The 25,867-nt window shown below is 47.9% G+C and overlaps 1 protein-coding gene and 1 long non-coding RNA gene across 2 annotated transcripts in view; one reads left to right on the forward strand and one right to left on the reverse strand.

Annotated features, from left to right (window-relative positions):
• ACVRL1 (activin A receptor like type 1) overlaps positions 1-13,023 on the forward strand; it is a 59,245-nt gene extending 46,222 nt beyond the window's left edge. Inside the window, exons 9-10 of the mRNA XM_080994706.1 lie at positions 274-404; positions 11,514-13,023. Coding sequence (XP_080850832.1) covers positions 274-404; positions 11,514-11,648 — 266 coding nt within the window. The 3' untranslated portion in view covers positions 11,649-13,023. The remainder of the gene's footprint in view (positions 1-273; positions 405-11,513) is intronic.
• LOC308471181 overlaps positions 1-25,867 on the reverse strand; it is a 157,299-nt gene that overhangs the window by 21,833 nt on the left and 109,599 nt on the right. The window lies entirely within an intron of this gene.

Below are 25,867 nucleotides of genomic sequence, written 5' to 3' on the forward strand. Positions count from 1 at the left end.
CCAGATTCGGTCACGACTGGACCTAAGGTCAGGGGTCCCTTTACCTTATCCCTCTGTCTGCAAATCCTCACCCTGTGTGCCATTTCTTGCTCGTTCTCAAGTTTAGCTTGGGGCCTGCAGCAGACCAAGGTACATACTGCACACATTTGCAGATGAGTTAGACAGTTTGGTGTACAGCAATATGGATGGAATGCCCTATAGATCTGCACACCCTGACCTCAAACATCTCTCTCTCTCCCTCCCTCCCTGTTGCTCCATCTTTTCATATCACAGGGATTGTCGAAGATTACAAGCCTCCTTTCTTTGACATGGTGCCAATTGACCCCAGCTTTGACGATATGAAGAAAGTGGTTTGCATCGACCAACAGACGCCCACCATCCCAAATCGGTTGTACTCAGACGTGGTGAGTGATACAGCGTGAAGACTCTCTTTGTTCTAAGTAGGGAGGGTCTCTATGCAGCCGAGGGGAGGAGACCAGCGAGCCAGATCTCTATCTCTTGCCCTGTCCTCCACCTTTATAAGGAAACAAGGAGAGTGTTTAACATCATAGCTGGATGTGAACTGGGCTTCCATGTCAAATCGAGGGACCCAGCCACAGGGGAAACTGAGCGGCACCTTCTGTGCAAAGAGAGAAAGGATGTTCATAACATCTAAGATGTCAGTCTGCAGCCTCAGGTCACATCTACACCATACGTTTAATGCACAAGAATCCCATGCAAGAATCCTGGAAACTGTAGTTCATTAAGGGTGCTGGGAATTATAGTTCTGCAAGGGTAAACTGCAGTTTCCAGAACTCTTTGGGAGAAGCCATGTGCTTTAAATCTAAGGGGAGGCTGTGTTGCATTGTAGCTTTGAAAATACCCGTTCCTGAAGGCACACATAGGTAGCTTCTCCTACCTGTTCTTACCTTGGTCTTGCTTGCTGGTTGTTGTTGTTGTTTAGTCGTTTAGTCGTGTCCGACTCTTCGTGACCCCCTGGACCAGAGCACGCCAGGCACGCCTGGCTTCCACTGCCTCCCGCAGTTTGGTCAAACTCGTGCTGGTAGCTTTGAGAACACTGTCCAGCCATCTCGTCCTCTGTTGTCCCCTTCTCCTTGTGCCCTCCATCTTTTCCAACATCAGGGTCTTTTCCAGGGAGTCTTCTCTTCTCATGAGGTAACCAAAGTATTGGAGCCTCAGCTCCAGGATCTGTCCTTCCAGTGAGCACTCAGGGCTGATTGCCTTCAGAATGGATAGGTTTGATCTTCTTGCAGTCCATGGGACTCTCAAGAGTCTCCTCCAGCACCATAAGTCAAAAGCATCAATTCTTCGGCGATCAGCCTTCTTTATGGTCCAGCTCTCACTTCCATACATCACTACTGGGAAAACCATGGCTTTAACTATACAGACCTTTGTTGGCAAGGTGATGTCTCTGCTTTTTAAGATGCTGTCTAGGTTTGTCATTGCTTAATGACAAACCATGCTTAATGCTTAATGTCATTAAAAGCAGGCGTCTTTTAATTTCGTGACTGCTGTCACCATCTGCAGTGATCATGGAGCCCAAGAAAGTTAAATCTCTCACTGCCTCCATTTCTTCCCCTTCTATTTGCCAGGAGGTGATGGGACCAGTGGCCATGATCTTCGTTTTTTTGATGTTGAGCTTCAAACCATATTTTGCGCTCTCCTCTTTCACCCTCATTAAAAGGTTCTTTAATTCCTCCTCACTTTCTGCCATCAAGGTTGTGTCATCTGCATATCTGAGGTTGTTGATATTTCTTTCAGCAATCTTAATTCCGGTTTGGGATTCATCCAGCCCAGCCTTTCACATGATGAATTCTGCATATTATTTAAATAAGCAGGGAGACAATATACAGCCTTGCCGTACTCCTTTCCCAATTTTGAACCAATCAGTTGTTCCATATCCAGTTCTAACTGCATCTTCTTGTCCCACATAGAGATTTCTCAAGAGACAGATTAGGTGATCAGGCACTCCCATTTCTTTAAGAACTTGCCGTAGTTTGCTGTGATCGACATAGTTTGCTTGCTGGTACCCTTCCCCAGCCTGCTGTAACAATGAAGCCAAGAGTTCTCCAGGCACCCTGCAGAGTAGGCAAGAAACAAAGGACCCAGCAAAGGAAAGGGCAAGCAGGAGAAGCTGCAGTTTCTGGATCAGCAATTTTTAATGGGCTGAGCAGTCCTCTGACATGAAATTGGCAAAACCTTCAGTTCAAATTGTGACACTGGGGTAGGGAACCTGTGGCTCATCAGCTGTTGCTGGACTCCAGCTCCCACCATCGCTGACCATTGGCCATGCTGGCTAGGGCAGATGGGAGTCCAATAGCAGTTGGAGGGCCACAGCATCCCCCAACCTGCTGCCCTAAGGCAGATCTGGTTCAGGCAGAGCATTCTGTGTTGTGTATGTTACAAAAATTGGGTGCCTCCCCTCCTCTCTGCTGAGTTGCAGCAAGATTCCAGGTGGTTCCAGGCATTCACGCAGGGTCTGTGGTCCTTGGGAGAACGGAGACACGGCAGAGACTGTTGTCGCTTTAAGAAATATGATTTATCCACCTATTTACACCTTAAGTCTCCATGGAGGGAGTCCAGCTCTTACAACACGCTCATTTCAAGAGGGGCTTGCACCCCACAGCAGTGCAACCCTAGAGTCCAAGGTATCTCTGCCTGGCAGCCTTCAGTCAGCCTGCCCAAGATGGATCCCAGTCTTTCTTCCTTCTTCCCAGCAACGCTTGCTCAAGACTCTCTTTTCCTGTCACCTCACACCCAATTAACTCTGGCAACCTTCCAAACCCCGTCTCTGTTCACACCTGGGGCAAGGGGGTGGGGACAGTTCTCTTGCATTGCCAATGGTCCTCAATGGCCCTGTATTGTTTCTTAATGGCCCTAGTGTTTTTGGTTTTTTTGCATGAGCTAGCCCAATAATTCCTCTGCAGCTCACATTTCTCCCTTCACATCCCAGATAGTCAAAATCCTACCATTTATTAATTTCTAGAGTTTTTTGGGGGGTCCCCCTGCCAAATCTATAATATGTAGATTTGCAATCACCCTGTGGCATTAGGATACACCATTTGCATCCCTGGTGATCTCCACTTATCTTTCCAGTTAATTAAATAAGGAAATGCCTTGCTGTAAAGATAATAATATGAATCTGTGTGGGCATTGCCGGGTGGAATCTCAGGAGCTCAGAGAGAGGATGACCAGGACTTTGGGTGGTCGGGAGATAAGGCTCAAGCTCAGGGTGGTTCTGCCCTCCACAGCAGCAGCAGCAACAACAACAACAATAATAATAAAATTTTATTTAAACCCCACCCTTCCCGGTTCAAAAACCAGGCTCAGGGCAGCTAACAACAAATTTAAAACACTTAATTGTAAAAGCAGCATAAAATACAGTATAAAAACATGAATAACAATAAAATTCAAAAATCAATTTAGGGGAAATAAGCATTAGATAATCCCCAGGGCTAGCTGGCTGAATTGGTCCTACTTGGGCCAGCGAGGGGGCCAGGGGAGAATTAGCTGTGGGGTCTCAGAGCAGGTAATCTTCATAAAAGGGGAGGGGGAGGGAAGAGAAGGGAAATAAAAGATCAGGCTGAATTCAGATTAAAGGCCAGGTGGAATAGCTCTGTCTTACAGGCCCAATGGAAGGAGGTTAAATCCTGCAGGGCCCTGGTCTCATGGGACAGAGCATTCCACCAGGTTGGAGCAATCACTGAAAAGGCCCTGGCCCTGGTGGAGGATAGTCTGACATCCTTAGGGCCCGGGACCTCTAAACTATGGTTATTCATGGACTTTAAGGTCCTCTGCGGGGCATACCAGGAGAGGCGGTCCGGTAAATACGAGGGCCCTAAGCCACAAAGGGCTTTAAAGGTCAAGACCAACACCTTGAACCTGACCCTATACTCCGCAGCATAAGAATTAAAAGTGTACACACTGTGAATACATGAAAACCAGGTTTCGGTTGCTTTGTGCAAGTAAGAGATGGGCAACCTCCAGGATGCTATTGGACTCCACCTTACATTAGCCCCAGCTATCATGGACAATCTAGGAACGCGGGTAGCACTGTGAGTTAAACCACAGAGCCTAGGACTTGCCGATCAGAATGTCGGCGGTTCGAATCCCCGCGACGGGGTGATCTCCCGTTGCTCGGTCCCTGCTCCTGCCAACCTAGCAGTTCAAAAGCACGTCAAAGTGCAAGTAGATAAATAGGTACCACTCCGGCGGGAAGGTAAACGGCATTTCCATGCGCTGCTCTGGTTCGCCAGAAGCGGCTTAGTCATGCTGGCCACATGACCCAGAAGCTGTACGCCGGCTCCCTCAGCCAATAAAGCGAGATGAGCGCCGCAACCCCAGAGTCGGTCGCAACTGGACCTAATGGTCAGGGGTCCCTTTACCTTTTAACAATGCTTTACAACAGACCAGGGAGGCATTTGTCTTATTGCTCTCGAGCAACCCCCTGATACCCGTAACACTAGCCTATAAGGGAAACGTTTCAGCTTCCTATAGCATGGAATTATTATTTTTTAAAAATCACAATGTGAACTGATTCACAAATCCACATTTAAGGTGCCTGCAGGAGATAGGCTAAGTGAGTGTGGCTTGAGGCTTTTCACCCATGAGAATCTGGTAAAGGAATTGTGTGTCTGCTTCCTTATGCAGACAGATCCAGATTTTTCATTGCAGGACTGCATTCCACCACCCTTCCCTGAGCTTTGTTTAGATTTGTTATCATGGCGAAGCAGTTGTATAACCCTTCCACCACACACCCAGGAGGGAAAAAATGCAAGTGCTGCCACCAGTTCTTCCTGCTTTTTCACTGTGAACAGACACAAAGTCTGCAAACCTAATGGATCAGGTTCAACATGGGGATTTAAAAAGTGTGTCGCTGTTTTCTTTGTACGCTTCGGACCAGAAGTGTGAACTGAAGCTGTGCGACACCAGAAACACATCTGCTTAGGAGTACAAATTGTTGCTGGGCTTCCATCGGAGTAAGCATGAATAGTATTGAGCTGCTTTTTTATAGAAAATTCATATAAGATTGAATGAAGAGAAGACAGATGAAAGAAGCAACGTTAGCACTGGGTTTGAGGGGGACTTCGGCAAAGGGCCTTTTGGTAAGCCCAGGTTGGCTTTCCTGTCAGCGACAAGCCCATAGCTGTCAACCGTCCCTTATTTGGTGGGAAAGTCCCTTATCCCAGCACCGTGTCCCGCTGCTGTCCCTTATTGTTGATGTCCCTTAAATTTCCTGGGTTTCAAAGGAAGCAGCTCCTCTCCCTCCCTCCCTGCTGGCCAGGGAGGAGGGAGGCTCCAACTGTGTTGCTTGGCTGCGTTGCTCACCCAATAAGGAGTCTAAGAACGACGGGGGGTGGAGCTTGCATGCCTTGTGCCGATCAAATCGGCCGCGTTGCCTGGGGACTCGCCTTTGCTCAGCGCTTCCCAGTGGAGAGGTGGTTTTCCTTGCTGCATCCCCTTTGCCGGGTTGCTGCGCTATGGGAACCACCGCTTGAGGCTTTGTTTGGCTGCTGGCTGGGTTTTCTGCCTTTGGCTTGGAGGGGCTCAGAAGTTGAACATACCTGTGTTGGGAAAATCCCTTATTTTGGCTGCTGATCCCTTATTTTCGAGGCTGCTGGTCCCTTATTTTCAAATCTGTAAGTTGACAGCTATGGACAAGCCACTGACAAAAGACTGGCAAGGCTGCCATCAGCACTGGGTGGACTGAGCCACCATTTTAATTTCCCACCGTTCTCCTGAGCATTGCTTTGGCAAGTGGGGGGTGGGAAACCGAATGGCACCAGGTGCTGGGGGCCCAGGGAATATTAGTACTGATGCCAAGCCTGTAAAGGAACTTATTGCCACACAAACTAAACCCGACAAAAAGAAAATATGTCCCAGCAAAAGAAAAAAAAGAAAAATTGGGATCGGAACATAAAATTCTACAAAGTAATACGATATAAACTAAGTATGTGAAAATTTTGTATCATGAACAAATTAACACTAACAAAACCTTTAAATTCTCATTTTAAAAATGCAACTCAGCCTGAGCATAACTAAACCAAATGCAATTCAACCATAAGTCTTCTTCAGTGGTCTATAGACGTACAGATGTACAGAACATAAAACATATACCAAAAAAAGAGATTAAAATGAATATTTAAAATGTTATTCCAGTGTTAATTTGCCTACATTCATGATATAAAGCTTTTGTGGGATTAATTCATACTTTGTGGGATTTTTATGTTCAGCTCCCAAGAAGTTATTTTCATACAGTTCATTCTTGCACAATAAGGACAACATATATCAAAGTATCAGTACACTCTTGAGTCATTATAGCAGATCCAGAAATATGAGAGAAAAAGCCATCCAAATAGGGTATTGAATGAATATATGAAAGAGGGGTGGGATCCAGAATGGGTTACGAAAGACCTTTTCCATACTTATGACCATCCAAGGCAGCATAATCCACAGAAGAAGGCGGAAACCATTAACTCATTCTGTTCCAAGGCTTGGCCTGAGTTAGTAGCAATTTTTATCGCCAAGTGTTCATGTGAAATTTGGGGAACTGCAGATCACATCCAAACAGCAGAGAAAAGGAGGGGGGGATTCAGTTGATCTTCCATTTAGTTTGGGCTGGGTGTTCATCAGTATGCAGATGATACCCAGCTCTACCTCTCTTTCAAATCAGAACCAGTGAAGGCAGTGAATGTTATGTGTGAGTGTTTGGAGGCGGTTGGAGGATGGATAGCGGCTAACAGATTGAGGTTGAATCCTGACACGACAGAAGTGCTGTTTTGGGGGGGACGGGGGCAGGCAGGTGTGGAGGATTCCCTGGTCCTGAATGGGGTAACTGTGCCCCTGAAGGACCAGGTGCGCAGCCTGGAAGTCATTTTGCACTCACAGTTGACCATGGAAGCGCAGGTTAATTCTGTGTCCAGGGCAGCTGTCTACCAGCTCTGTCTGGTACGCAGGCTGAGACCCTACCTGCCCGTAGACTGTCTTGCCAGAGTGGCGCATGTTCTAGTTATCTCCCGCTTGGACTACTGCAATGCACTCTACGTGGGGCTACCTTTGAAGGTGACCCGGAAACCACAACTAATCCAGAATGCAGCAGCTAGACTGGTGACTGGGAGTGGCCGCTGAGACCATATAACACCGGTCTTGAAAGACCTACATTGGCTCCCAGTATGTTTCCGAGCACAATTCAAAGTGTTGGTGCTGACCTTTAAAGCCCTAAATGGCTTTGGCCCAGTATACCTGAAAGAGCATCTCCACCCGCATCATTCAGCCCAGACACTGAGGTCCAGCTCCGAGGGCCTTCTGGCGGTTCCCTCACTGCAAGGAGTGAGGTTACAGGGAACCAGGCAGAGGACCTTCTCGGTGGTGGTGCCCGCCCTGTGGAAATAAACAACTATCTAACTTTTAGAAGACATTTGAAGGCAGCCCTGGTTTGGGGAAGTTTTTAATGTTTGATCTTTTATTGTGTTTTTAGTATTCTGTTGGGAGCCGCCCAGAGTGGCTGGGGAAACCCAGCCAGATGGGCGAGATATAAATAATAAATTATCTTTATCTTTATCTTTATCTATCTTTATCTTTATCTTTATCTTTAAGAGGTATACTCTGCATTTCATTTTAATGATCTCCAAGGCAGATTACAAACAACACAAAAGCCATGATAGCTCCCAGCTCCCCTCTGGGCATTGTGACCCCGCAGAGAGTCAGTGAGGTGTGGGGTGGACATTTTATTTCCAGCTCCCTGGCATTTTTGCTGTTGCTGTCCATATGGGACCCTCACCTCCCCCCCCCCCAAGTGTGCTGCTATGTACGGATATCTGCACATTGTTCTCACTTTCCAACACCCTAGGCTGAATGCTTAGAAAGCTTCCAAGCAGTTCCCCCCTGAAAATTATTGGATGTGTAGAGAGATGGCCCCAGTGTTGCAGAGATGGCATCAATTACTCTGGCTCGCTCAGAAAAAAGATATTTCTGTCCGCATCGGTTAAATTGAGAGTCTCCCTCAGTCTTCAGAGATCCAGCTTCCTCACGAAGACTGAGCCACATTTAACTGCCACTTCAACTGGAACCCTATTTGAAAATCCCACACACACCCCTCAGCCCCTTCCCTTGGAATACAGCCGTGTGCAAATTAGTCTCCTGGCTGCTTTTATAGGTGTAATTTTTCCGGACCTCCCCTTTTCCTGTCTGCAAATGAGAGGCAAAAACTGTTTCTCGGAACGCAGAAACCTGCTGAGTCGCACTATTAGTCCATGTGCCTCTACTCTAACTTGAAGCGTTTCAGATAGGAGTTACAGATAGGTAGCCGTGTTGGTCTGCCATAGTCAAAATAAAAAAAATCCTTCCAGTAGCACCTTTAAGACCAACTAAGTTAGTTCTTGGTATGAGCTTTCGTGTGCAAGCACACTTCTTCAGATACACTGAAACATGTGTATCTGAAGAAGTGTGCTTGCACACGAAAGCTCATACCAAGAACTAACTTAGTTGGTCTTAAAGGTGCTACTGGAAGGATTTTTTTTAGTCAGATAGGAGTGTATCTCAGCCCTGCCTGGAGCAGCCAAATCTGAACCCGGGACCTTTTGAATAAATGCAAAACATCTAATCATAGGTTTGTAGGATCCTATCATTGCTAAAGTTTAAGCCCAGTGCCAGCAGGTGGCCAGGTTGCGCCTTGGGCCTTGGAAGAGCTTCTCACTCACCCAGCTTCCAACATATATAAAAACATAATAAAACATTACACATTAAAAGGCTTCCCCATACCTTCAGCTGTATTCTAAAAGTTTAAAAGTTACTCATCTTCTTGACATCTGATGGGAGGGTGTTCCACAGGGTGGGTGCTACTACCGAAAAGGCCTGTGCCTGGTTCCCTGTAGCTCCACTTCTCACAGTGAGGGAACCAGCAGAAGGCCCTCAGAGATGGATCTCAGTGTCCGAGCTGAACGGTGAGGGTGGACATGCTCCTTAAACAGCAACCAAGCACAGTTTCCATCTGCCGTCTCAATTTTCCCAAAATACAGTTTCCTGGCCTATTGCTCTATGAGACGTGACCAGAACTGGGATTGGAGTCGCCACCTAATTTTATCTAAAATGAAATGCTGCGGTAATTTGGGAGTTTCCCACTCAGGAGAAACATCTAAAGCATGTTGAGAGAAGAAGAAAAAGGTTTGGTGTGACTAGCATACCACTCAAACCAATTTAAGTGGGGCATCCTGGAATTATAGAAACCTTTCTTGGCTTCTGATTAGATCCTGGAATGTCTCTTTTTCCCCCCTTTTTTTTGTGGTCCAGCACTCTGGTGCAAGTCAGCTGGTTCGCACCAGAACGCTGGACCAAAAGATGTTCGTTTTTTTGTCTTGACCTCTGGCGTGAGTCATCTGGTTCCTGCAAGAGCTCGGGACCAAAATAATAATAATAATAATAATTTATTTATTTATTTATTTATTTATTGTACCCTGCCCATCTGGCTGGGTTTCCCCAGCCACTCTAGGCGGCTTCCGCAAAGACCAAAAATACACTAAGATGTCACACATTAAAAACTTCCCTGAACAGGGCTGCCTTAAGATGTCTTCTGAATGTCAGGTAGTTGTTTATCTCTTTGACATCTGATGGGAGGGCATTCCACAGGGCGGGCACCACTACTGAGAAGGCCCTCTGCCTGGTTCCCTGTAGCTTTGCTTCTTGCAATGAAGGAACCGCCAGAAGGCCCTCGGCGCTGGACCTCAGCGTCCGGGCAGAACGATGGGGGTGGAAATGCTCCTTCAGGTATATTGGGCCGTGGCTGTTTAGGGCTTTAAAGGTCAACACCAACACTTTGAATTGTGCTCAGAAACGTACTGGGAGCCAATGTAGGTCTTTCAAGACCGGTGTTATGTGGTCTCGGCGGCCGCCCCCAGTCACCAGTCTAGCTGCCGCATTCTGGATTAGTTGTAGTTTCCAGGTCACCTTCAAACATAGCCCCACGTAGAGTGCATTGCAGTAGTCCAAGCGGGAGATAACTAGAGCATGCACCACTCTGGCGAGACAGTCCGCGGGCAGGTAGGGTCTCAGCCTGCGTACCAGGTGGAGCTGGTAGACAGCTGCCCTGGATACAGAATTGACCTGTGCCTCCATGGACAGCTGTGAGTCCAAAATGACTTCCAGGCTGCGCACCTGGTCCTTCAGGGGCACAGTTACCCCATTCAGGACCAGGGAATCCTCCACACCAGCCCGCCCCCTGTCCCCCAAAAACAGTACTTCTGTCTTGTCAGGATTCAACCTCAATCCATTAGCCGCCATCCATCCTCCAACCGCCTCCAGGCACTCACACAGGACCTTCACCGCCTTCACTGGTTCTGATTTGAAAGAGAGGTAGAGCTGGGTATCATCTGCATATTGATGAACACCCAGTCCAAACCCCCGATGATCTCTCCCAGCGGCTTCATACAGATGTTAAAAAGCATGGGGGAGAGGACGGAACCCTGAGGCACCCCACAAGTGAGGGCCCAGGGGTCTGAACACTCATCCCCCACCACCATGAAAATAAAATGAGCGTCCCAATTTGGATTACCTGGACGATGGAGGGTATGGATTAGTGAAATTTGGGAGTGGTGGGGAAGAGGGTTCCACGCATCCCTAACCAACGTTCTACATATACAGGATTCTGATCATGTAAAATTATACTAGAGGAAAGCCTATAGTAGTTGAATGTTCATAGAATCATAGAATCATAGAGTTGGAAGAGACCACAAGGGCCATCGAGTCCAACCCCCTGCCAAGCAGGAAACACCATCAGAGCACTCCTGACATATGGTTGTCAAGCCTCTGCTTAAAGACCTCCAAAGAAGGAGACTCCACCACACTCCTTGGCAGCAAATTCCACTGTCGAACAGCTCTTACTGTCAGGAAGTTCTTCCTAATGTTTAGGTGGAATCTTCTTTCTTGTAGTTTGGATCCATTGCTCCGTGTCCGCTTCTCTGGAGCAGCAGAAAACAACCTTTCTCCCTCCTCTATGTGACATCCTTTTATATATTTGAACATGGCTATCATATCACCCCTTAACCTCCTCTTCTCCAGGCTAAACATGCCCAGCTCCCTTAGCCGTTCCTCATAAGGCATCGTTTCCAGGCCTTTGACCATTTTGGTTGCCCTCCTCTGGACACGTTCCAGTTTGTCAGTGTCCTTCTTGAACTGTGGTGCCCAGAACTGGACACAGTACTCCAGGTGAGGTCTGACCAGGGCAGAATACAGTGGTACTATTACTTCCCTTGCTCTAGATGCTATACTCCTATTGATGCAGCCCAGAATTGCATTGGCTTTTTTAGCTGCCGCGTCACACTGTTGGCTCATGTCAAGTTTGTGGTCAACCAAGACTCCTAGATCCTTTTCACATGTACTGCTCTCAAGCCAGGTGTCACCCATCTTGTATTTGTGCCTCTCATTTTTTTTGCCCAAGTGCAGTTGTTCCTGTGTGAAAATAATATTCCTCCTCCTCCCCTTTCTCTCTCCCTCTGTCTCCCCTCGCCCCTGCCTCCCAGACTTTATCCGCCCTGGCCAAGATCATGAAGGAATGCTGGTTCCAGAGCCCCCCAGCCCGACTCACAGCTTTGAGGATTAAAAAGACACTGAAAAAACTCAGCGACTCCTTCGACAAACCCAAACAGCACTCGTAACTGCAGGGACCAGCTCTGGGACCAGGGATCAAATTTCTGACTGTTTGGCTCGGCAAGAAAGTTCAAGGTCACTTCTTCCACTTCCAGTGTGCTAGTCCTGGCCTCTGTCTGTGGCTGCAGCAAACTTTGTTTGAAACCCAGCCAAGAGGATTTGGTCTAGAGCCCCCCTGGCTGGGATCGATCCTTTGCAGGAGAATTTCATGGAACAGATGACTTGCTTCGGGCGTCTTTAATTTGTTTTCTCTAGCAACGAAAAGCGGGGTGAGCGGGGGGGAGGGAGGGAGAAGAAACACCCACTTATCCGAGAACATGCATTAATATAAATACCCCCTGGATCTGTAACCTGACGCCAGCCCGTCTCGCCACCAACGCCTGAAAAATGGGGAGGGATCCTGCTTGGAAAGAGCACAGCTGTTCTGCCGAAGGGCCTGCTACCTTGGAAACACCAGTTTGAGGACCATTCATAAGCCGGTATTTAGATTAGGCCTATAGGATCTCTGTGTGTGTGTGTGTGTTCTGTCTGCATCACGCATATGTGCCTACAAAAGGAAAGAGAGAGCAGAAGAGGCACAGACTTGCAAGAACAGGAGTACAGTGGTACCTCAGGTTAAGTACTTAATTCGTTCCGGAGGTCCGTTCTTAACCTGAAACTGTTCTTAACCTGAAGCACCACTTTAGCTAATGGGGCCTCCTGCTGCTGCCACGCCGCCGGAGAACAATCTCTGTTCTCATCCTGAAGCAAAGTTCTTAACCTGAAGCACTATTTCTGGGTTAGCAGAGTCTGTAACCTGAAGCGTATGTAACCTGAGGTACCACTGTAGATTCACACGCACATGTAGACAATTGTTCTATGCCACCGGAATTTAAGCCTGGGGTGTATAGACGTATATGAGCATGGAAGGCTGTCTGGATGGTTAAAGGTAAAGGGACCCCTGACCATTAGGTCCAGTCGTGACCGACTCTGGGGTTGCGGCACTCATCTCGCTTTATTTGCCGAGGGAGCCGGCGTACAGCTTCCGGGTCATGCGGCCAGCATGACTAAGCCACTTCTGGCGAACCACAGCAGCGCACAGAAATGCCGTTTACCTTCCCGCCAGAGCGGTACCTATTTATCTACTTGCACTTTGATGTGCTTTCGAACTGCTAGGTTGGCAGGAGCAGGGACTGAGCAACGGGAGCTCACACTGTCGCAGGGATTCAAACCGCCGACCTTCTGATCGGCAAGTCCTAGGCTCTGTGGTTTAACCCACAGCGCCACCCGCGTCCCATCTGGATGGTTAGGAAGAGGCAAAAGTGTTATTTTCTCTGTGTTGCATTTAAACCCAACTCCCCTACTAAAAGCCCTACAAAATAACCCTGGCTGTGTGTGAATTTTTTTAAAAAAAATTAATACAATCGTGCTGCACAGTATGAGCAAACAGGTGAGCTCCGTCAAACATTCCAGTATAATGGGCACTAGCAACTCCCTGGCCTCATCCTTCACCCCCAGAGGCTTCCCAGATAAAATGTGTTGCCTTGGACAAGAAGGGCTCTGCCTACCTGTACAGTGGTAACTTGGGTTACAGATGCTTCAGGTTACAGACTCCGCTAATCCAGAAATATTACCTCGGGTTAAGAACTTTGCTTCAGGATGAGAACAGAAATCGTGCTCCAGCGGCGCAGCAGCAGCGGGAGGCCCCATTAGCTAAAGTGGTGCTTCAGGTTAAGAACAGTTTCATGTCAAGAACGGACTCCGGAACAAATTAAGGTCTTAACCCGAGGTACCACTGTACTTCCAAGCTGGGTTGCAAAGGGGAAATGCTTCCTTGCACGCCTGGTTTGAATTCAAGCCATGACTGTTAAGGAAGAATCAGGGGCTCATTTTAAGGGCACTCCTGATTCTTCTTCCTTTCAGCCACACCTTGAAGCTTCCAGAGGTCATATGTGATGTCAGGTCCAGGAAATATAGGTTTGCCCCAAACAACCCGGTGAGCCAAGCTTAGAAGAAGAAGAAGAAGAGTTTGGATTTGATATCCCGCCTTTCACTCCCTTTAAGGAGTCTCAAAGCGGCTAACATTCTCCTCTCCCTTCCTCCCCCACAACAAACACTCTGTGAGGTGAGTGGGGCTGAGAGACCTCAAAGAAGTGTGACCGGCCCAAGGTCACCTAGCAGCTGCATGTGAAGGAGCGGAGACGCGAACCCGGTTCCCCAGATTACGAGACTACCACTCTTAATCACTACACCACACTGGCTTAGAGGCCTGGCAGGGCTGTTTGCACATTGCATACACTGTGTGCATTAGTTTTCCTGTGCAGGATCAGGCCTGTGCACATGAGCAGCTTGCAGACGGGATGCCCTGATGCATGTAACACTGCCAGTTTTGGGGGGATGGAATTGGGGTTGGAGGACTTGTCCATTTTAATCCAACTCCAAACTGTATTGTCACCCCGAAAGAATTAATCTCCCTTGCCATTCATCCATCAGAAACATTTATTCCCGCTCAAAATATATCCACGACAGGGCAGCTGAGTTAAACCTATGTGAAAGACATGTAAACTAATTTCACACAGAAAAAACCTCACGTTGCTTCAGAAATGTAATTATTTTGCACGGAAATGCGTTTTATATTTATTAAATTTGTACCGGAAAAAAAGCACCCACAATGTTTGTCATTTTGCACAAGCCGCATTATTTTTGCCCAAAGAGGAAAAATTGCAGGGGGGATTTTCTATGGGGGGGGCGGTCATTGACAGTTGAAATTACAGGCTTTTGTTTGGGAAGAAAGAAAGCAACTGAAGGTAATCAAATGTTCTGTCATGGGAAGGAGCACCAAAGAACGGAAAATGGCAGAAAGGGTTCAAAAAAGAAAATTTCTTAATAACATGGAGAAGACAAAAATAGAGCTGGATCTCAACGTAGGGCTGTTTAAATCCCATTAAGGCTAGTGGGAGTTAAGAACTCTAATTGCTGGTTTGTAAATAAATCCTTCTCCACTCACCTATGGCAAGTAATGATTCCCCAGTGAAGCCCTACAACGGTTCCCTATTTCTTTTAAGTTGCAAATAGCCAACAGGGATGTTTAGACAGGTGGACTAGTTAAAATAAAAAGGTGGGCTTGTACACTTTGCAGATATATTTGCCAAGGGACAGAGACATGAAAGCAAGCCTATAGCTGAGCTGGAATTTGAAGTTGGGATTCCCTGTGTCAGACACATACTTTTGAAATGTTTCTATATTTGGGATTAACCAGCGTGTACTGTGACGCATCAAAGTTAGTTTCACTTCTCTTGGAAATTATGTGCCACTTTTCATGCAGTATATTTTTACACGGATGTGTGCATGTGTGTACATGGAAGGGGACAGGCCCCCCACAAGTTGATGAGCACTGCCATTCAAATAGTGTGCGTGCGCTGTCTTGTGATTGATTACTTGGGGCACGGCTTACCTGTCCCCCCCCCCATTTTATTCAGGCTGGCACCCATGTGCGTGTGTGTATAATCAAAGTATACACCTAAAAATGTGAAATGTGCAAACAAGTTTTGACAATTATGTATATTGTGCAGATATAACCACCAAGGACTCAGCGCTGTGGGTTAAACCACAGAGCCTAGGGCTTGCCGATCAGAAGGTCAGCAGTTTGAATCCCTGCGACGGGGTGAGCTCCTGTTGCTCGGTCCCAGCTCCTGCCAACCTAGCAGTTCGAAAGCACATCAAAGTGCAAGTAGATAAATAGGTACCGCTCCGGCTGGAAGGTAAACGGCGTTTCCATGCACTGCTCTGGTTCGCCAGAAGCGGCTTAGTCATGCTGGCCACATGACCCGGAAGCTGTACTCTGGCTCCCTCGGCCAATAAAGCGAGATGAGCGCTGCAACCCCAGAGTCGGTCACGACTGGACCTAATGGTCAGGGGTCCCTTTACCCTTTACCTTTTTACTGTGCCCTGTGTGTCTTCTGCTTCTTCTTCTTCTTCTTCTTCTTCTTCTTCTTCTTCTTCTTCTTCTTCTGTGATCACTCCTAGCCGAGTAAGATTGTCTTCCATAAACACGGTTTTAACAATGAGTCCGTAAATGACTGTGGAGGCCAAATCTGGATCCACACGTCCTTCCACAGTGGGGACATTGGTTTCCGGGCGGGAGTTGATCACGGTGTGGATTTGCCAAGCGTGCCTTCCTCTTAGCACGTTTCTCCCTTGCGTCCTGAGTTCGAGTGTCTTCAAAACCCATTACATCTTTGGTAAAGGCTGTTCTCCAATTGGAGCGCTCGTAGGCAAGTGTTTCCCGATTGTTGAGTGAGTGTGCCCCGTGTAAAATAGCATCGACTCCTAAATCCTTACATTTGGAATCTGCTGACTTGTGCTTCAATCCCGGTGTGAGTGAGGGCTCCAGTGCTCACCGAGATTTCTGCATCCGGTTCACATGCATAAAGAAAAGCGGGTTTGCTTTCTCCATAGAAATGAATGGGACAACCTGTGAGCATGTAAACTGCAAGTGCAGCCTGGAACACAAGTGGGGCTCAAGATTGGGGAAAATTTCAGCCTCCAAGCGTAACCAAATATTTAGAGGGTGGGAATAGCGTTGCTAAATTAAGGGCTACTAGCTATGATGGCTATGCTCTGCCTTCATGGTCAGAGTCAGTAATTCTTCTGAATACCCCCAGCTGCCCAGTCCACTGGGAGGTCCAACACTTACCCCATCCCGGGCACTGGCAACCCATGCTACACCACTGGAAGAGGGCCTTGCATGCCGAAGGTGCTACATTCAATCCCCAGCGTCTCCAGGTGGGGATCAGAAAGACCCCCTGCCTACCACTCTGGAGAGCTGCTGCCAACTCCCATCAGCCCCAGTCAGCATGGTCAGAGATGATGGGAGTTGTAGTCTAGCAACATTTAGAGGGCAACACACTGCTACCCCTGTAGGGTATAATACTGAACTCCAGTCTCTCATGCAGAGCATTGGCCTGACTCCGTATAAAACAGCTTCCTATATTCCTAAGAGCTCAAAGAGCTACAATAGTTTGCAATCAGCAATCAGTTAGCTATCCAGGCTGTATGTGCAAAATATTATGGCTGCCTCCACAGTTTATTTACCTAGGAAGTTCTGAGTTCCCTGTGGTTCTGGCTGGATGCTTTTATCAAGTGGTGGGTGAACAAATATTTGCACATTAAGGGCTCCAGCTCCAGCTCCAAAAGTGGAGGTTAAGCTGAGCCACAAGATAGCAGACTGATAAACCTAAGGACATTTGGATGGTATGTCATGGTGTTCCTTCTCCTCCCAAGCGTTTATCCCATTCTAGTTGCTAGCTTAAAAGACGCCTGCTTCTTAGGAGAAATGCAATGACAAACCTAGACAGCGTCTTAAAAAGCAGAGACATCACCTTGCCGACAAAGGTCCGTCTAGTTCAATCTATGGTTTTCCCAGTAGTCATGTATGGAAGTGAGGGCTGGACCATAAAGAAGGCTGATCGCCAAAGAATGGATGCTTTTGAATTCTGGTGCTGGAGGAGACTCTTGAGAGTCCCATGGACTGCAAGAAGATCAAACTTATCCATTCTGAAGGAAATCAGCCCTGAGTGCTCACTGGAAGGACAGATCCTGGAGCTGAGGCTCCAATACTTTGGCCACCTCATGAGAAGAGAAGACTCCCTGGAAAAGACCCTGATGTTGGGGAAGATTGAGGGCACAAGGGGAAGGGGACGGCAGAGGACGAGATGGTTGGACAGTGTTCTCGAAGCTACCAGCATGAGTTTGACCAAACTGCGAGAGGCAGTGGAAGACAGGAGTGCCTGGCGTGCTCTGGTCCAGGGGGTCACGAAGAGTCGGACACGACTAAACGACTAAACAACAACAACAACAAGTTGCTAGCGAAGATATTCCCCCCCCATACCCCATTGGTACAGGAGCTCTGCTGCATATTAATTGTAATCGGAAGCATGCAGATGCACATCAATAACGTGAGTGTAATAAAGCTGGTGGGGCTGTGGTCTAAACCTCTGAGCCTCTTGGGCTTGCCGATCAGGAAGTCGGCGGTTCAAATCCCCGCAGCGGGGTGAGCTCTCGTTGCTCTATCCCAGCTCCTGCCCACCTAGCAGTTCGAAAGCACGCCACTGCAAGTAGATAAATAGGCACCACTATGGCGGGAAGGTAAACGGTGTTTCCATGAGCTCTGGTTTCCATCAAGGTGTTCCGTTGCGCCAGAAACAGTTTAGTCATGCTGGCCACATGACATGGAAAGCCGTCTGTGGACAAACACCGGCTCCCTTGACCTGAAGTGAGATGAGCGCCACAACCCCATGGTCGCTTATGACTGGACTCAAACTCCCAGGGGTCCTTTACCATTTTTTTTTTTGCCTTTATCCAAAATGGTTCTGGTTGGGGAAAAGTAAAAATAAATAATTCTATGTGCTGGAAAAGAGCCCTTCTGTGGAGACTGTAAATTCAGGGAGAAATCTGAGATTCGGCTATATGTGGATAGGAAACCTCTTGTCTCCATATCTACTGTGCCCATACTACCAGAAGTGTGCTAAATTGTGGCTTACATCAGATCAGCAAAAGCAGTAACAGTCCCTGCTGTCTTATTAGATCAGGGACTCAGCTTTACAGCTGCAAATGAAACATTTTAAGTGTGCTGTGAAGTGCATTATACAAATGTGACACTAGATACAATGGTGAGCCATGGCAAATTCAATATATTTTTCACAACTTTTTTTTTTTTTTAAAAAAAGCATTTAGCAACGTTTTTTAATATGTGTCTAGATTCCACCTGAGGATGCGGGTGGCACTGTGGGTTAAACTACAGAGCCTAGGACTTGCCGATCAGAAGGTCAGCGGTTCAAATCCCCGTGACGGGGTGAGCTCCCGTTGCTTGGTCCCTGCTCCTGCCAACCTAGCAGTTCGAAAGCACGTCAAAGTGCAAGTAGATAAATAGGTACCGCTCCGGCGGGAAGGTAAACGGCATTTCCGTGTGCTGCTCTGGTTCGCCAGAAGCGGCTTAGTCATGCTGGCCACATGACCTGGAAGCTGTACGCCGGCTCCCTCAGCCAGTAAAGCGAGATGAGCGCTGCAACCCCAGAGTCGGCCACGACTGGACCTAATGGTCAGGGGTCCCTTTACCTAGATTCCACCTGAGTTGCCCCAGCTGCTCAGGGTGGCTTCCAACATACGTATATTAAAAACATAATAAAACATTAAACAGTTTTTTAAAAACTTCCCTATACAGGGCTGCCTTTAGATGTCTTCTAAAAGTTGTATAATTATTTATTTCAGGGGTCATGTAACTTCATGCCCTCCAATATTTCTATGATGAAAATAGGGACACCCTAAGGAAAAGTAGGACATTCTAGGGTCAAATCAAGAAACTGGGATGGCTTCTGTTAATCTGGTGGACTAATGATTCCTGGACCCAAGTTGTTCAAGAATGTGTATATCAGTGCAAGAGCCTTGAACCTGGCCACTAGCATACAGAGAGATCGCATGTTGTCGGCCATTGGTTCCCATAAACAGTCTAGCTGCTGTATTCTGTGCTAGCTACAATTTCCGAACCAAGCCCAAGGGAAGCCCCACGCAGAGTACATTGCAGCAATCCAGATTTGAGGTTACCAATGCATGGACCCTAGTGGCCAAATTATCCTGATGCAGATTTCTGAGAATTTCAGCTTTCATTAAAAAAACAGAGGAAGAAAAAGCAGAAACAGCCAGTTTTCTACGCCAATGGCTGCACAAATAAACTTGGAATCAACTAAGTATCTCCTTGTGAAATAATAATAATAATAATAATAATAATAATAATAATAATAATAATTTATTATTTATACCCTGCCCATCTGGCACTCTGGGCGGCTTCCAACAAAATACTAAAATACATTAATGCATCAGACATTAAAAGCTTCCCTAAACAGGGCTGCCTTCAGATGTCTTCAAAAAATCTGGTAGTTGTTGTTCGCTTCGACATCTGGTGGGAGAGCATTCCACAGGGCGGGTGCCACTATTGAGAAGGTCCTCTGCCTGGTTCCCTGTAACTTGGCTTCTCGCAGCGAGGGAACCACCAGAAGGCCCTCGGAGCTGGACCTCAGTGTCCGGGCTGAATGATGGGGGTGGAGAGGCTCCTTCAGATATACTGGGCCGAGGCCGTTTAGGGCTTTAAAGGTCAGCACCAACACTTTGAATTGTGCTCGGAAACGTACTGGGAGGTCTTTCAAGACCGGTGTTATGTGGTCTCGGCGGCCGCCCCCAGTCACCAGTCTAGCTGCCGCATTCTGGATTAGTTGTAGTTTTCAGGTCACCTTCAAACATAGCCCCACGTAGAGCGCATTGCAGTAGTCCAAGCGGGAGATAACTAGAGCATGCGCCACTCTGGCGAGACAGTCTACGGGCAGGTAGGGTCTCAGCCTGCAAACCAGGTGGAACTGGTAGACGGTTGCCCTGGACACAGAATTAACCTGCGCCTCCATGGTCAGCTGCGAGTCCAAAATGACTTCCAGGCTGCGCACCTGGTCCTTCAGGGGCACAGTTACCCCATTCAGGACCAGGGAGTCCTCCACACCCGCCCACCTCCCGTCCCCCAAAACCAGTACTTCTGTCTTGTCAGGATTCAACCTCAATCAAATCTCACTGGTGAACTGAGCAAGACCTTTCAAGCACTGAGGGACAGGGCTACAATATCTGCCCCACCCTCTGCCCTCAACACAGGTTAGCAGGAGCAGAACAACTTATGCACAATCAAGAAAACATTAGTAATGGGCATAATGCAAAATGTTGCTTTCCGGATGCAGAAATGGATTTGTTTCAATTGGTGGGGGGAGGGCACACCTTTTTGTGAAGGGCAAGGGTGGGGAACCTGCAGCTGTGACAAAAAGTTGGCCTACAAAGGTCCCTTTCCCCATAGTAAAGGTAAAGGGACCCCTGACCATTAGGTCCAGTCTTGACCAACTCTGGGGTTGCGGCGCTCATCTCGCTTTATTGGCGTACAGCTTCCGGGTCACGTGGCCAGCATGCCTAAGCCGCTTCTGGCGAACCAGAGCAGCGCACAGAAACGCCATTTACCTTCCTGCTGGAGCAGTACCTATTTATCTACTTGCACTTTGTGCTTTCGAACTGCTAGGTTGGCAGGAGCAGGGAGCAAGCAACGGGAGCTCACCCCGTTGCAGGGATTCGAACTGCCGACCTTCTGATTGACAAGTCCTAGGCTCTGTGGTTTAACCCACAGCGCCACCCACGTCCCTCCCTTTCCCCATACTACAGCCAATTACTGTCACACCTGAGATCAGGTGGAGACATGGCTGGACAGGTTGCATGAGCAGCCAATCTATGCAGACAGAAGGACTGAGCTCCTTGCTTATTAGCTGGTGGGCAGGGGGTTTAATCCTGTTTAGTCTCTGTCTGTCCGTCCATCCATCCATCCCCCCGTGTACAGTCATATGCCAATTTTGACAGGTGGGTGGGGAAACACACCTGTCCAATACCTGACTTTATTACTTCCCCCCCCAGTAAAGGTACCCCTGACCGTAAGGTCCAGACAACTCTGGGGTTGCAGCGCTCATCTCGCTCTATAGGCTGAGGGAGCTGGCGTTTGTCCGCAGACAGCTTCTGGGTCATGTGGCCAGCATGACTAAGCCGCTTCTGGCGAACCAGAGCAGCGCACGGAAACACCGTTTACCTTCCCACCGGAGCGGTACCTATTTATCTACTTGCACTCTGACGTGCTTTCGAACTGCTAGGTGGGCAGGAACTGGGAGCAAGCAACAGGAGCTCACCCTGTCATGGGGATTCAAACCACTGACCTTCTGATAGGCCAGCCCTAGGTTCTGTGGTTTAGACCACAGCGCCACAATATACAGCTTCAAATGTACACACATCACATTTGTAGCCACTGGAAATACCAAGGCCATTGTTTGAAGCCGAACAGCCCATGAACTCGCATGCCCTGCATCTCCCGGGCGCTTATCAGCCAACTCCCTTCTTCTAGAATCTAGGAGTTTCCTGCTGATAACAGAAGCAAACATAGCAAGAAGAAGAAGGGTGGGAAAGCAGATGGAAACGAAATAATAACCTAGGCCAAATTTTTTTGTTGAAATGACTCCTTGGTTTGATTTTCTGATAAAAGTCCAGATGGTGCAATGACATTTCCTGGAATATGTGATTTTCCCCCTCCCCCTGTCACTGATTCCAGTAATGTTGCAAAACATTAAGAAGTACACAAAATGGAAGTGACCTATTAGATATTCAAACCCTTTACATAAGCCAAACTTTAAAAACAGATTTGGAAAACATATTTTTTCCCCTTTATAAAAAATATTTTGGAGGGGAGGAGTAAAACACAACTAAACCTGCAGTTCCTTCTGGAATAGACTTGTATCCCCCCCCCTCTCAACCTCAACAGAGGTCTCCTACCTTGGAAAATCCAATATATATGATCCAATTAAAGCATGCAAAGGGGTTCGATGTGTATTAAATATTTCGGAGGGGCTGACGTATCTTCTCGCAAGGCAGCTTGTTACTTTGAGAGCAGGCAGCTATCTCACACAGAAAATGAGGACCAGAACGGAAAGGGAGCTGCTAAGCTAGGCTAGAGGACTATGAAGTCTTATTAGCGTGTTTGAGGGAACTGAAAGTGTCTGAGGGACCACATGCCCATGATGGGAAGGACCCAGAGGCAAAAGCGAATGGGGTAACAACTGTAATTTTTATTTTTATCTCTGCTAGTTTCTACACACAATTGCACATCTGTCTCTCTGCTCCATGCAGGCAAGTAAGAGTGTAGCATCATCAGACTTCAAGGACACTCAGGGTGCAAAATAGGGCCAGTGAGGGGGGGGTGGCCTGGGGAAACTTCCAAGGGCCAGACAGAGTCCTGGAGGGCCACATTCAGCCCACTGGGCTGAGGTTCCCCACCACGACTGTAAAGCAACAAGATGGATGTACGGGAGTCTCCCCACTTAACGCACGCGTGACTAGTGCACAACTGCACAGTGCTGAGAAAGGGTTAAATCAATCTATTTAAATGGCCAAAAGGCACAAAACAGCAAAAAAAAAAAAAAAACAGCCCGAAAAGAGCCGGAATAGTGCAAAAATGGCACAGAAAGAGCAGCAAAATGCGAGGAGCCTTTGCAACAGCAATCCCATCAGCCTTTGCACCGAATGTTGATGCTTGTGGAGAATCAGAGTTTGCGAAAGGAGGTTTGGAGGGAGCGACTGTGGTGAAATTTTGTGGATTTGGGGCGGCGTTTTTGGTGTTCCCCGCTATAGATGCATGTGCAGTACTCAGGAACGTAACTGTTATGTTGTGGGTGAACATATCAGACGACACAGCGATTTTTCAAACAGCTCTTGTTTATTCACAGGCCAGAACAGAACTGAACTGAAGGGTTCAGTCAGCCTGCTTATATAGAGCTCCAGTACCACGTAACTGTAACAATTTTCTGTAACTATCCAATCACTGAACGTCCCTTTCGATCCCTTATTTGCATAACTATCTACAGTATCCCCCTGCTGGCCCAGGGTGAGAACTTCAGTACATAACAGTAACCCTCAAGTAAGCAAGGAGATGCCTATAGTTCCATAGGCTTGCAAGGAGAAGGGGCTGCATGAATGGAACATAAAGCAAAGCAAGGACACATTATGTTTCCCTAAACCCTGTTGATACCAGGGTCCTGTGCACAGGCAATGATGCCTCCCATCAATGGTATTCTTCTCCTTGCGCCTGCTGCATGTACAACTGTCCTCCATCACTCCGGCTGTCTCAACATTTCATACCCCCCCTCCATAAAATGTCCTAGTGGTCTGCATCAAACTTCTAACATAGCACCTTCAGTGTGGTCATAATCAGCCTCCCGCTAGACAAACAAGCAAAAGCAACCCCACTGCAATCATTTGATGCTTGGTAGGCAAGCTCCTCGGGGCAAGGACCAGTAGCTTTCTTTATCTTAACTCAGGGGTAGGCAACCTAAGGCCCAAAGGCTGGATGCAGTCCAATCGCCTTCTCAATCTGGCCCGTGGACGGTCTGGGAATCAGCATGTTTTTACATGAGTAGAATGTGTGCTTTTATTTAAAATGCATCTCTGGGTTATTTGTGGGGCATAGGAATTCATTCGTTATTTTTTTCCAAAATATAGTCCGGTCCCTCACATGGTCTGAGGGACGGTGGACTGGCCCACGGCTGAAGAAGGTTGCTGTCCCCCTACCTTAACTCATAAAGGACCATTACACTGGTGCTGGAACAGAGCAATAAAAATAATAATCAGACAAAGCTAGGGCTAGGTTACTCTGGGTTAACAGCCAATGGGAAGGCTTACAGCTGGGCTGACTAAGCTGAGGCCCCAGGGCCGTCTTTACCCGGGGGTGCAGGGCACCCGGGCGCCGAATTCTGGGGGGCGCCAGGTGCCCACCGCTGAAGCCGCCTAAGCTCTTAACTATCTACCTGTTATGAAATAATAAATAATTGTGATCAAGCTAGAAAAACAAAACACATATATACAGTGGTACCTCATGTTAAGTACTTAATTCGTTCCAGAGGTCTGTTCTTAATCTGAAACTGTTCTTAACCTGAAGCACCACTTTAGCTAATGGGGCCTCCTGCTGCCGCCACGCTGCCGGAGCACGATTTCTGTTCTCATCCTGAAGCAAAGTTCTTAACCTGAAGCACTATTTCTGGGTTAGCGGAGTCTGTAACCTGAAGCGTATGTAACCTGAAGCGTATGTAACCCGAGGTACCACTGTACCTAGGTATTACCAAAATGTATACCTACTGTTTCACTAAAGGACTTTTGACTTTGTGTGCTCATTTACCAAAGCAGCGGCGCTTGTCATTCTCAACGGCACTGTACACGCAAAATTAACTCTTACATCAAAATATTATGTTGCATGGTGTTTGGCATAAGTATAATGAAAGTTAATTTGGGGGCTAAACTAAATTTGGGGGCGCTGGGCGGATATTCCATCCCGGCAGTGCATATGCTAAAGACCCCACTGTGTGGCCCTCCAGGCTTCATCTCCCATGAGTCCCAGCCGGTGTGCTGAATGTGCTACAGCGTCATCGCAGGGCCACAGGATCCCCTACACTGGGTAACAGGGAAACTCTGGTATTGCCCGTACAGCTTCTTTAGGGAAGCCTACCTCCCCCCTTGGACGTGGGTGGCGCTGTGGGTTAAACCTTGCCGATCAGAAGGTCGGCGGTTTGAATCCCCGCGACGGGGTGAGCTCCCGTTGCTCGGTCCCTGCTCCTGCCAACCTAGCAGTTCGAAAGCACGTCACAGTGCAAGTAGATAAACAGGTACCGCTCCGGTGGGAAGGTAGACGGCATTTCAGTGCGCTGCTTTGGTTTGCCAGAAGCGGCTTAGTCATGCTGGCCACATGACCCGGAAGCTGTACGCCACCTCCCTCGGCCAATAAAGCGAGATGAGCGCCGCAACCGCAGAGTCAGCCACGACTGGACCTAATGGTCAGGGGTCCCCCCCCCCTTTACCTTACCTCTTGTGGACCATTCATCTAGCTTATCTCCTCTTTGACTATATGCTGAGCCAGCAAAGCACTGTGGCTACGGACAAATGTTTTTCTGTGACAACAGTGGAGGGACAGGGAACAAATTCATTTCGATGAAGTATTGCCAACTTATCTCTGAAACGCTTCCTCCTCCGTTCATTCCAGGGAGATTTCTCATTTTCCAGCGATCCCTTATTTCCACTCTTTCTGCATCTCTTGGCAAGGCTGCTGCAGCTGGACACAATCTCTGCTCCTTAACCTCCGGAGAGGCCTGGTGTAACTGTGTGCAGGAACACAGGCAGACAAGGAATTCCACAAGTGAATCATGAGCTGAGCCTTCAGAGAGAATTTAAGATGGGGATTTTCTTTTAAGTCTGGAATGCAACTGCTCCAATAGTACACACGGTCCCCAAGAGACCACTAGCACAGTGTGTGCGTGTACCGTAGCTGGAAAAGGGAGGAATGGCGCTTTGACTTTCTGTTGCAACCAGACACATTTTAATTTGAATCCTATACTACCAGCAGGGATGCGGGTGGTGCTGTGGGTTAAACCACTGAGCCTAGGGCTTGCCGATCAGAATGTTGGTGGTTCAAATCCCTGACGGGGTGAGCTCCCGTTGCTCGGTCCCTGCTCCTGCCAACCTAGCAGTTTGAAAGCACGCCAGTGAGAGTAGATAAACCGGGAAGGCAAATGGCATTTCCGTGTGCTGCTCTGGTTTGCCAGAAGCAGCTTAGTCATGCTGGCCACATGACCCGGAAGCTGTACGC

Source organism: Podarcis pityusensis (genome assembly GCF_964106645.2).
Source record: "Podarcis pityusensis genome assembly, chromosome: 2".
Lineage (NCBI taxonomy): Eukaryota > Metazoa > Chordata > Lepidosauria > Squamata > Lacertidae > Podarcis > Podarcis pityusensis.